This window comes from Antennarius striatus, chromosome 2 (assembly GCF_040054535.1).
Source record: "Antennarius striatus isolate MH-2024 chromosome 2, ASM4005453v1, whole genome shotgun sequence".
Lineage (NCBI taxonomy): Eukaryota > Metazoa > Chordata > Actinopteri > Lophiiformes > Antennariidae > Antennarius > Antennarius striatus.
In genome coordinates this window covers 20,564,301-20,576,738 of record NC_090777.1, presented here as the reverse complement: position 1 = coordinate 20,576,738, position 12,438 = coordinate 20,564,301, and the positions used below count along the sequence as shown (strand labels likewise).

Sequence of the window (12,438 nt, the reverse complement as noted above, 5' to 3'; positions counted from 1 at the left end):
TGAGTAACGAGGGGAAAAAAAGCATGTCTAATTTATTCTTTAGTTCTATCTTCCATCATTTCAGAGGCCAATGATTCCTTTTTGCTGAATATTATCAGCCATGATTAACTTGAACATTCTCTCTGGACATTTTAAGAAGTACAATATAAAAGTGCCTTTGAATGTAACAATAAATCTGCTCTATGGAATAATGTTGTTTCAAAAGTTAAACATGATGAATACCATAAGTTTCCATTTGTGGAAACAGAGTAGTGACCGTCAACAAAAAAGAAAAGTTGGATTCAAATAAGTTTAAAAAATGAGCTGACAAAATAATTTAATAAACTACTGTTGTTAATATATCAATTATAGCTCCTCTACCTGACAGATAGAGGACGTGTCCTACTTTCTTACAGCACTGGTGTACACTGATGGATTTTGCATGTGTAAGTTGCATAATGAACCATTTAAATGCCATAAAATCAGGCTTCAAATTAATATAAAATCTTAATTTGAAGTAAACACAAATAAATTCTCCTTATTGGGTGGATTGTGAACAAAAAAAGGTGATTTATCCACGGAAAGCGACAATAAATAAGAAAAAGCCTAAATGCTAATCCATGTGTTGTCGAAATGGTGGAAAATCCAGTTGTCCCTTGGATGCTGAACAGATTCTGCTCTGTGAAAAGAGTTCATTCAGCATGCCCAGAGAGAGGGATGTCTTCATGTCTCTAATATAAATTCCTCTTGTCATTCTCAGGCTCTATAATCTCAAATTTTTTGGCCTTTGGCTGAGTAAACAGCTGGAATCGCTCACATCAGCTGTCATGCAGAAGACAGTAAACTGTTCTTTGTTTTTAAATAAATTAGGTTTTTTTTTTACTGGTGATTCAAAGATACATTTAGTTCTACTCCCTTAAGGGATTTACTTAGAAGCCGCCATTTATTGTGTAATCTGCAGGAGTGGGAAATGTGATATTGCTTCATCAGATTTTTTGCCATAATGTCAGTTTCTCCAAAAAGAAAAACAGTGATAAAGAGACTTGTTTTACTCCCACTCAGACAGTACTTAAATTGTGAATATTTTAGCGGTGTACAACATGAAGCAAGGCACATAAGGTCATGTGGCGGGGCCTTTTTAAAAAGCTGTTCTCGTTGTTTCAGAGCATTTCAACCATATAAGAATATGTGTCTGCAGTTTGAATGACGTCTGAAGGGTTTAAATTTTTTTCTGTGGAGGAAATGAACCACAATCCTGAAAATATAAAATAACAACATGTCAGTCCTGAAATGACCAGCTGCAGCATGTTTTCAGTCAAAGGAACTTTCTTAAACGCATCAAAACAGCCACTGTAATGTTACTGTCATTAAAAGCTAATAGCCACAATGTCGTACATAACATTCAGAGTTCTAAATTCATCCCCAGCGACTCCAGACAGAAAATAATAGGTTTAGCCAAGAAGCTCAAAGCAAATGTACTGTGGACTAACCAAGGCAACGTGCCAAACAAGAGACTCTTCTGTCACAGGCATCCCAGCTAATGAAATGTTATATTAACATTGGTTAAAAGTCTTCAAATCTTCAGTACAGTGAAGAAAAACTTAACTTCAATAAGGCTCCTCCCATCTCTAAAAACATGCACTTCAGCTTAATTGGCCGGTTCCAAATTGACCATAGTGTGTGAGTGTGAGCAAGCATGGTTGTCTGTCTTTGTGTGGCTCCGCGGTGCACTGGCGTCGCGCCCGGAATTTGCCCCGCCTCATGCCCTAAGACAGTTGGGATAGGCTCCAGCTCCCCGTGAACCGCTACAGTGGGTAAAGTGGTTTGGAAGATGAATGAATCAATGAATGAATTCAATTTATTCCAAACTTGCATGCAAACATACACTTTGTCAACCTATAAAAAAACCTGAGTCTCTTTCCTTAATGTGAGGACAGAAAAACAAACAAAAAACAAGGCAGTCAGAAACTGCAACATCCCGCGACTTACCCTGACCTACCCTGAAAGTAGGTCAGGGTACCCTGAAAGTAGTACCTGACTCGTGCATAGACTAGTGCATAATGGAGGCCAGTGTGAGTAAGATCATCCCCTTTGCTGCCCGAGTAATGCGTTTTTGTTTCATCTTTCTATCTGCAACGGTTGCGAAGACATTTGGTGGACATACGAACGGACGAAAGAAAAACGAACGAACGGACAAATACACAAACGCTGACAATTACAATACATTACCGCTTTGAAGCGGCATGTAATGATCCCTCAATTATTACATGAACTGGTATTTCAGACAAATAATACAACACATACATATATTGCACATTATATTTAGTTGTGTAGCACGACATTTATAGATCTTGAATCAGTACGTTTGTGTTGATGTTTTAGCAATTATTTTAATCTACACAGAGCATATTTAAATTCTTCTGATAGATGTACAAAATAAATCATCCAAATTATTATCACCCAAAAGTCTTCCTGAATAACATTGTGTACAATAGGGAGTTCTATGTGGTATCTGGTAACTGCTGCATGTTGTGTTCAGAAAAGTCTAAAGCTTTACAAGGAAACTAATTTGATTGGTTCAATTAATTCCCTTTGACTTTCAGAATTATAATCTTGAGGCTTAATATTACAAATTTATAATAAAAAAAGAATAATACATTTAATCCCACAAGAGTTAGGTTGCTGACTCCACTTTGCTTTTTCTTTGGCTATCTGGAAGTTGAATACCACAGTGGCACACAGGTCCATTGCTGTTCATATTCTGCAGGCTGGTAAAATCTTCCAACTTTGTCATTTCCAAATGTGTGTTCCTACTCATTCTATTAATGCTGGCTTCAGAATCACTATAGACCTGGCGTCCACATATGTGGACATCACATTTTGGGTAGTCTAGACCACAATACTAAATTTTTCTCTACAGGGGCCTGGTGACCAAATACAAGGACATTATACTGCCAGGTCCTAGGAGGGTAATAAAAAGCTTATTCTGCGTGCATGATGCTGTCACAGTGAAATGTCCTGAGAATAATAGTTTCATTTTTTGCTTAGTGAAAGTTTGGACCCTTTAAATTTTTTCTGGCGCTGTTTTTCTTTTTTCTGCTGTTCTATCCTCTCTCTCTTTTTTTCTTCCCTTGCCTCCTTGTACTTCCAGACCGGAGGCTCCAGGTAGCCTTGTTGCCTTTTCTTCTTCTTTTCCTTCTTTGGAGTGGGTTCTGTAGATTTTGTCACTTCAATTTTAGGAATACCGCCTGAGGGGAAAATGCTGTTTCTATGTGCGAAGTCGCGAGGAAAAACACTCCTGGTGCCACCTGGTGCCATGCTTTCTCTGTGGTCTGGATCCTGGCGGCGGGAGGTCAGCAAAACAGAGGCTACTGAGGCAGAAGCGGGAGAAGCTGAGGCGGTGGAGTCTTTGCTGTGGGACACTGTGCTGTCCTCCAAGATTTTGTTGCCGTACTTTTCAATCAGTTCAGGGACAGCAAATCTTCGCTTTCCAATCTTTGGTGGGCTGCTGGGACAGAGAGGATGGCAACCAGTAGCTATTAGGGGGCTATGGATGCTTGTGGTCATCCTTACCATATGGTCCATAACCCCATTGTCTTGAGGGTCTTGAGGGAAACTGAATGAAAGACTGTCTCTTAAGCGCTCCCTCAACTTCTGGCTGGTTGTTTTGGAGGTGGTGGCCTTTGCTACCAAGTGTTTCAGTTCAGGCCACTCTGGAATGTAGCTTTCACAGAACTGCTCAGGAACTGCATGAGCCTGCAGGCGGTGTAGTCTTTTGAGAGTCTCAAAACCTCCAGTTCTGAGGATCCAATCCTTTAGACCTCTCTTTTGGACGAGATCTGTTGCATTAATATCTGCACCTGCAACATGAAAATGTGAGAAAACTCTGAAGTCAAGGGAACAACTTAATAATCATGTGGTGATGAGGGATGTATAAGATATCCCTTGGTCCTTCAACATAATGAAACAACACCATCATGTGGTCACTTAAGAAGTAGACGAGCAGCCAAAGTAGGTACTCCCAAGAAATTCAAAAACCCTGGAGATGTATTTGTTTTCTACTCATGACATGATTACCTGTAGATATTTCTTGATAACAGCCTTTTTGAATCTGCCTCTGACATAACTGAATGTTGAAAAGCATGTGGTTGATTTTAGTAACATTCTTATAATGGTGTCCCTTCAACACTTATAGTTTTTGGTAAATTTTCAGCTGATAACATTATAGCAAATGATTGTAACTGCAAATTTTGGTTTCCTCACAAATCCTAAAAAATGTGCCATGGTTGAGAGTCTGTGGTGATGTAAGGAGTTCATATGGTCTCATGTAGTCAACATACCATGCATAATCAAGGCAGACACACACTCTTCTCGGCCCTGCAGGCCTGCTTTGATGAGAGCTGTGAAGCCACGAGGATCCCTGACCTCGGTGTCCACACCAGAGTAGTAGTTGATTATGTAGTTAAGAATGGTGATGAAGCCTGATTAGAAAAGAGCAACAATATGTTAATATGGCAAGACTGACATGAGACCACAGACCCTGATTTAAAGTGCTGTAAATTTATTGGCCCTACCTGCCTGAGCAGCGATCATCAGGGCAGTGTTGCCATCCAAATCTTGATGATTGATGTCAATTAATGGACAAACATGCAAAACTGTGACAATGTCTATGAATCCCTTGCCCACAGCCACCATCAGCCCGTTCTGACAGAAAGAAGTTTAAAAAAAGTCTTTTAAAAGTTGTTTTTTGTATTTCAGAGACTGTTAAAAGAAACAATAAATCCTTCTCACTCTGCCATTGATGTCCAGCTCCATGGCCTCATCTTTATCGACTCCTCTTTCCAGCATCTTCCTCAGGGACGTGGGGTCATTCTTTGCACAGGCCTCATACAGCGTTTTGGGTGGTTCCAAATTATTTTCAGGTTTTTCATATTCAGGAAGCATTGAGTCATCGGAATGTAAACTATCACAGTCGGAATCATCCAGGAGGATATCTGAGTCCTCAGATGGGCCACTGCCGAGGTTGGGGTCATAATCTGCAGTGGCCATTGCAACTCCTTCTGCCTGGGATCAAACCTGAGAGTTGAGCAGGAATAAGGAAAAGTTAAGCGTTGCTGTTTACCAAAAAACAGTGCAGTTGAAGGCTTGGCTTAGTATAATGAAACCTTGTGGACACGAAGTGAGGCAAATCCTGCATTACTGGTTATTTAAATTAAACAAACAACAGACAGTTCCTCTAATTTGAATACCAATATTTCCAAACACGTCCCCAATGAACTCCGACATTCAGCCAGAAAATAAAGAACAGAAGATTGTTCGGCTTGTGAAAAGTATTTGTTACATGTAAGAAATTTGCGGACATATGCGTTTACAGCAGGGCTTTGAACCAGAATTTCTTGCCACGTGGTTCCTTCCCGAACAGTAACAGTATTATAACGTTTCCGGTTTTATGTTACAACCAACAATTGATGTTCCTGCACCGGTCAGAACAAAAGATATATTTCCCAAATTGGTTAATAACGTTCCTTGTAACTATAAATAGGTAGGTACTGTAGCTTTAGGACTTTAAATTGGCAAATAAGGCAATTAGTTTACATAATGTAGCTTTGTCCCTACAGTAAACAGAACAACAGCACTGATCCAGTTACAGTTCAGAGGATGAAGAATCAGAGGGAGACAGAGAAGTTGCGGCAGCTTATAATGCCAACAAAGTTTCAAAGCTTTTAAGTATCAAAGTTTCAGAGCAGAGTCCAGGGAACTCAGCATTGAGTGACTGATAGGAAGTGAAACATGAGGTCAGATATTTTCTTCAAATAATGAAAGAGACCGTTATTAACAGGTTACCATTATTTTTAATAACCGCTTTTGTTCCATAACTTTAGAAAACATTAAGTTTTTGGTTTTGTTTTCGTTCCTGGCAAAATACAAAAAAGTTTCTGGTTTTTGTTTTCGTTCCATGCACCGGTTCAAAGCCCTGGTTTACAGTAGGTATATTAAAAGTGAATGTTGTTTTTGGCACCTAGATGTCCTCATATGTTGAATTTTACATCAATTCAAATTTAAATACTAATGCTGCTACCATTTCAAGTTAGCATAAAATAGATCTGTAGACCTTAAGGGAACTCATATATAACACACACTAAATAGGATAAGTGTGTATATTTTTGCTATAGCAAATAATAACGATCAAAGTCTCACCCTAAAACAATCCAGCCATAGGTTAACACCTCTCCTTTTTTTCAGTGTCTTGCCTTTAGTGGTTATTACATTCTCATATACTGGAATACCAGTCCTCCTGATGGCCGTCGGTGGATATGTAACTTTAAATTTCCCAAACCGATGGCAGCTAAGTGCCTTTCATGCCTCCATCTCTCCTGCTGTCCAGTTAGGTTGCTTCATCAGATGCCCATCCATCAAGGTTCCAACATAGACTCTCCTGTTCTAAGTCAGGCAACATGCTCTGTCTCCCTCTCATCCTGATTAAAGAAGATTTAAGGATTAGGAGAATGGATGTATATCCATTCTGTCTCTCCTTACAGTCTGCTAAAATAGCCTATTCTCTTTCTCCTTTCTCAATCACTTGTAAACCACAGCTTTCTTGGTATCTGACCATCCACAGCTCTTTGCTGTCTGTGTGTTGTGTCAGAGCAAACCTCTCGAGCTGTCCACACCAACACTGCAAAATAATCATGAAGACTAAGTCTCTCAAATCTGATTTACTGATGTATTACTCCTTGTCTGAATAATTCCAGAGTGCCCTGGAGAATGAGTGTGCTTTTCCATGTAAATGCAGTTTTCTGGGACACCAAATAACCATGGTGTCTGTCTAGGGAAAAGATGGTTATTATTCCCATGACAGCGTTAGCACACATGAAAACATAAGAACAATTTGTGCACACAAATTCAAGACCCGAGCACACACACACACATACACAACTTATTGTACACCTATACAGATGCTTAAATGGGGATAAAAAAATAACATGACGACAGGTTTATTAACAGTATCAGTCTCAAGGTGCCTATGAATAGACCTGGATTAATCGATCCAGGTGGACCAACCTGTGACGTTGTGTGTTTGAATGCAGCCTTTGTTGTGCAACAGTTGGTCTGTTTTCATTTTTCCTTTTTTTAAGGGGTATAGACTGCCCCCCTCGGGAGAGACTGCGTAATGCACTGCTTCTAAACAAGCCCCATGTGGCAGATTTCAAGAATATATCCAGACAGCTCAAGTTTAAAATAGCCATTACATCTTCATCAGGACACATCCCCTGCAAGTTACAATAAGCTACACCTTAAATTTTAATTTAATGCATTATATCAGAACAGTTAATTCTTTTTTAAATCTCAGATGTTTATTATTGTAGAGCCCTGTCTTGACTGAAAAAGACTATGAGAATTATATCTGTTAACCTGAAGAGTTAACCTGTAGACACGCGTTGGTGGCACACCCAACTAAAACAAACACGTTTCCAACAGAACAGTCACACTAAACCCACTTCCCTATCAGAAACGGCCACTTAGGATGTTAGCCGTCTGAACAGAACCATAAGAGCACATTGAGTCATTATTTGAAAAAAACGTTATGTTTAGACACAAAAACCTGGGGTAGACCTCGACTCTGTCCCGATATGAAGCACAGGAAGAGGTGGGGGGTAAAAAGGAATGATAGGGCCAGATATTTACAGTCTGTGAAAGGTCAAAACAAAAAGAGGTTGATCGGAAGAAGTACAGAGGAAAGGGAAGTTAGTCTGGCTGAACAGGGTGGGGTGGTGGTGTGAGTGTTTTCCTCTATCCTTTTTAGAAATGTAAGAATGGTCTAATAGCTTTACCAGATGAGGGCAGCACAGCATCCCTTAACAGCATGCCTGTGTTTTTCTGTGAAGCCTTAGCTGCAATGTCCAAGTAAATCCAATAGATTTTAAAAACGGTTACTAATCTGATGTATGAGCTGAAGTAAATTCTCCCCTGATTCCCACCTCCTGATGGTACTTAAACTGTCCTTTTAGGGTCAGGGTTATTTTCCTCCTATCCTACAAATTCCACACAGACATTTGCTCTTCGCTGCAAAAGGCAGCCCAGCTTCTCCCCAGACACCAGTGTACCCAGCAGAGGTCAGTGGTAGAGCTAAAGGACTTGGAAAGGAGCTTGGGAAGCAATGAACTCAGCGTAGCACTTAAGTGACTGATTCTAAAGACAGCCATGTGCTCAACTAATATTAGATTGTTGGCCGTCTCACCAGGGCTGGTCTTACCAGCACTTTGCCCAGACTCTAAGAGCATCTGTTTTATTATTTCCAGCTATTTGGCTACACGTTAGAATCCACCCTGCTCTGCCGGTCAATGGAAAGCATCAGAAAACCTCAAGGAAAGCAGGTGAATGGAAGGAAGCAATAACCAAACTGTTAGATCTGTATATGAAAGGCAAGAAGAGGATTTGCAAAGAATTTTACGATGGGATAGTGTTTTTACTTTGACTCAAATTGTGCACTTTGAAGAAATTGTAAACAGTAAAATAGTGCAACCTTTTCTACAGAGTGTCAAGAGGGAAATCCCTATGGTTTCAGTTAGTGCTGGGTGAGGACAAGGACCAAAACAAATCTATAACTGCGAGATGCCTGAGAATGAGACGGAGAGAGAGAGATGTGACAGGTGTCCCAGCAGTGAAACAGACCAAATATATCATCTTTCATGTGGCTTTACGGTGCACCAGCGTACCGCCCGAAGTATACCCCACCTCTCACCTGTATGTCCGCTGGGATATGATCCAGCAAACCGTGACCAGCAAAAGCGGAAGAAGATGAAAGAAGAAGATGAATGAACGAATGAACTTTACTGACAGTAAATGTGTCCACAATGCTAAAATCTAAAAATGCAAAAGTGACTACAGGTCAGCTGTGTGCATTATAATCAATTGAGGGTGTTCACAGGCTAATATTCTTCACCTTCTGATGTGTTGGTATAGCAGAAATCATTCTGATGTGTCCACAGCGTGAGTGATGAGATTGAACATTGTGGTTATTGACAGTAGTAGCAGCATATTCAGCTCCACATTTAGCATTTGCAGCATCTGTTCTGTCTGGTAACAATGGCTTCATGAATGAAGCCCTGATATAAAGCTGTACCTGTGAACTCCCTCACTGTAAGAGCTTCTTACGAATACAGTACATAATCTAGGAAAAGAGAAAGCTGCAGAGAGGAATGTAAATAAGTGTAAATCCTGCATGCTGGATTTGAAAGAGGGAGATTAACAGTCACAATCATATGGAACAGTTGCTACACAATATGTTGAATCATGCAAGTAATCTAATACACTTTAAAAGTATGATCTTACTTTCTTATTTTTAATGAAACAATTTTATTGTTCATTTTCTCAGTAAATTGTGTTTTGTTAATTCAACAATTTGTGTTGTAAGATCTGTATTTTACTAAAGCAGTATTTTCCATCCATCCATCCATCCATCCATCCACCCATCCATCCATCCATCCATCCATCAATCCATTCATGTTCTCATCTTCAGCAGCTTATCCACCTTGTGGGTCATGGGTCTGCTGGAGCATATCTGGAGATTGCTACAGACGAGAGCCGGGGTATACCCCGGACGAGATGCCAGCTCACTACAGTATTTGTGTTTTCATTTATTAGAAACTCCTTCTTGATTTAATGAACACAAAGTGGTTTTCTATCACTACCGAACGTACATGTTTAGTCATTCAAAATTATGTCTGTGAACAGAGAAACAGTGAGGACCTTAAGTTTTTCACATCCAAAAGCACTCTAATGAAAATAGGTTTCTCATTGTCTCTGCTATTAGAAATCTTAAGCAGTCACACATTCATAAAAACAATAGTACAGTAATGCTATTCCAGCTGATGATAATAGGTTTGCCTTTAATCACGTTTAAATATAAAAAATGGGTTAAAATTTGTATTTTTGGACTTTGTTGTCTTGAATTCCTAAGAGACTGTGATTCCCACTGCATAAATGATTATTGAATTTGGTACAGAAATTCAACTTCCTCTTGGGATGAATTGCAATGATTTTGATGATTTTTATTATGGGGTAATGTGTCATACACTCATAATTGTTGGATTTTTGACCAAATAACAGTGGAACTAATGACTTCCCAACTATACCTGTGTAAAATAGTTAAAGGTGCAATTGTTAGTTTGACTTAAACACAAACTCACCGATGAGGACATTTTGCATTCATGTTGGCCAATGCTTTTTTTAAAATGTGTTTATTGTATTTGTTCTTGTATGGCGACTGTAAATGCCTATTGTTTCTTCTCCATCTTCATCATCATGTTGCAGAATCAGGTTTGTCTTGTGTTTAAAAAAGTATTCATACAATTTATTTACATAAAAATAAAAAATAGTCACAAAGTAGTTGCTTAATTTTCTTTATGGGATGGTATTGACATTTATACTGAAAAGCACCTGATCACACAGACTTAAAGCCTGAATGTTCACTTTGGCTGTTAAAATGAGTACTAAAATTTGGCGTCAAAACTATTTTTTGCATAACGCACACATGTACACAAAAATGTAGCCGCAAGAGGACACGAGCCAGTGTATTATTGTGCCGGTCCCAAGCCCGGATAAATACAGAGGGTTGCATCATGAGGGCATCCAGCGTAAAACTTTTGCCGAATCAAACCTATGACTTCCATACCGGATCTGTTGAGGCCCGGGTTACCAATGACTGCCATCGGTGCTGTTGACCTACAGGGTGCCGGTGGAAATTGGACTACTGTTGGTCGAAGATGTTGTGAAAGAGGACATGAAGGTAGTTGGTGTGAGAGAAGGGGATGCAGAAGACAGGGTTAGATGGAGGCAATTGATTCGCTGTGGCGACCCCTGAAGGGAAAAGATGAAAGGAAAAGAAGCACACATGTACACAAAACTGCTGTTATTTTGGGAGAGGCTCAGAGTTATTAACAGTCCAACTATTAGCTAATAATCTTTCAAACAGTCAAAAACAAAGGATACTTGTTCAGTTAATTCGCAGCTGGAAGTAGTGTGAGATGTGTGTGCCATCAATGACAGTTTTTGGAACCGTTGAGCCTCATGGGCTGTGTGTTCATACCTTATTTGGGGCTGCCCCGCCGCTCTCGAGTTCACACAATCCATGTGTCACTGCCTGAGACTTGGGCAAAGATGAATAGACTGTTTCAGCTGCCTTATTAAAATAAAACACATAAGAGAGAGAGCAAGAGAGAGAGAGAGAGCGATAGAAGAGATGGGGATTGTTTGAGATGGGACTATAATCCAACTAGTAAAGACAAAAGGAAAAAATGACAGAGGAGACAGAATAATCCAAGGAGGAGAGGTTTGACAAGGGGGTGGCTCCTTCATAGCCAATGAGCAACAAGAAAGGAGGATTTCAACAATGTGTTCAGTCCTTCAGTCATGTCTCACCAGTCCCATACTCAGACAGAAGGACAGGAGAGGATCAACACAGAGATAAACATCCACAAGAGACTCCTTACGAAGGAGGATGACAGAGAAGATGACGATAACTTTGAACAGGAGGGCCCAAAAAATTCCGAGGAGAGCCAGTGATGGAGACGCCTCAAGTCGGCTCACCTGTGTCTGAATCGAGGTAACCAACAGAGGGACAAAAAGGGAAGAGACCCCATGCTACTGTCCAAGATTATGTTCCCAGGTCCAAACAGAGACACCCCTCCCCCCTGGGATTAATTATTCATATGCATGAGGTTTCCTGTGTGTCTGGGTAGACCAAGACGAGCTGTGGTGGCTCAGCTCCAAACGGTGGCACGGTGCAGACTGAAAGAGGAGCTGGAGGAGCAGAAAACAGACGGACAGGACACGCTGAAGACACAGAGGGAAAGACTTTCAGAGCTGGAGATCAAAGGTCACAACCGCAACAGAAAATCATTTTGAGACAGTTGTTGGGCACTGGGGAAGAATGAAGGCACTGCAGAAGAATCAGGGACGTACTGACCAGATGTTGGGGGCCATGGCTGACGTGCTTACCTCTGTGGCCATGCCCAATCAGCAGTGGGTAAGTTGTGGATTGGTCTGTGTATTTACTGGCAGTTTATTTAAAAGCATAAGAGGACAAACTCGAATTGAAAGCCATGGAAACAAATGGAAATGTTTTCTGTGGTTGAAGGGCTCGATGTCCACCTTATGACACTGTTACATACCAAGTTTGTTTTATGTTATCTCTATAGTTATTAACCTAAAATAGCCAAGCCAGACGAGCAGAATGGAGGAATCGGTCTATACAGTGCTTGGAAAGAATGTTGGATATGTCAGAGAAACAGGAAACAGATTAGTGGTGATTAGATCACAACTCATGCAGTTCTAATGCAATGTACCGCAACCAGGCAATTTTCTTTACTTTTTTCCTTCTCCCTTTTCCTGTTTTTTTTTCCTCCCCTGCGTTTTTCCTTTATACTAGTAACTTCGCTTGCTTCTATTATCCTATAC

At 40.3% G+C, this 12,438-nt stretch overlaps 2 protein-coding genes across 4 annotated transcripts in view; one reads left to right on the top strand and one right to left on the bottom strand.

Annotated features, from left to right (window-relative positions):
- Nucleotides 1-1,870: 1,870 nt before the first annotated feature.
- Nucleotides 1,871-11,159, bottom strand: ankrd33aa (ankyrin repeat domain 33Aa). Of its 2 annotated transcripts, XM_068340352.1 has the most exons (6): nucleotides 11,069-11,159; nucleotides 10,655-10,839; nucleotides 4,771-5,055; nucleotides 4,554-4,683; nucleotides 4,320-4,460; nucleotides 1,871-3,839 (listed from the first exon to the last, which is right to left on the bottom strand). In XM_068340352.1, exons 3-6 carry the CDS (start codon nucleotides 5,026-5,028, stop codon nucleotides 3,013-3,015), a joined length of 1,356 nt encoding a protein of 451 aa, XP_068196453.1. In that variant the 5' UTR covers nucleotides 5,029-5,055; nucleotides 10,655-10,839; nucleotides 11,069-11,159; the 3' UTR covers nucleotides 1,871-3,012. The 2 variants fall into 2 exon arrangements, with proteins under 2 accessions (XP_068196453.1, XP_068196462.1); XM_068340361.1 differs by lacking the exons at nucleotides 10,655-10,839; nucleotides 11,069-11,159 and adding an exon at nucleotides 6,178-6,273.
- A 256-nt stretch (nucleotides 11,160-11,415) lies between these two features.
- Nucleotides 11,416-12,438, top strand: part of arhgef25a (Rho guanine nucleotide exchange factor (GEF) 25a) — a 43,974-nt gene continuing 42,951 nt past the window's right edge. For both annotated transcript variants that reach the window (XM_068331783.1, XM_068331776.1), the window contains exon 1: nucleotides 11,416-12,007. In XM_068331783.1, coding sequence (XP_068187884.1) covers nucleotides 11,912-12,007 — 96 coding nt within the window. In that variant the 5' untranslated portion in view covers nucleotides 11,416-11,911. The remainder of the gene's footprint in view (nucleotides 12,008-12,438) is intronic.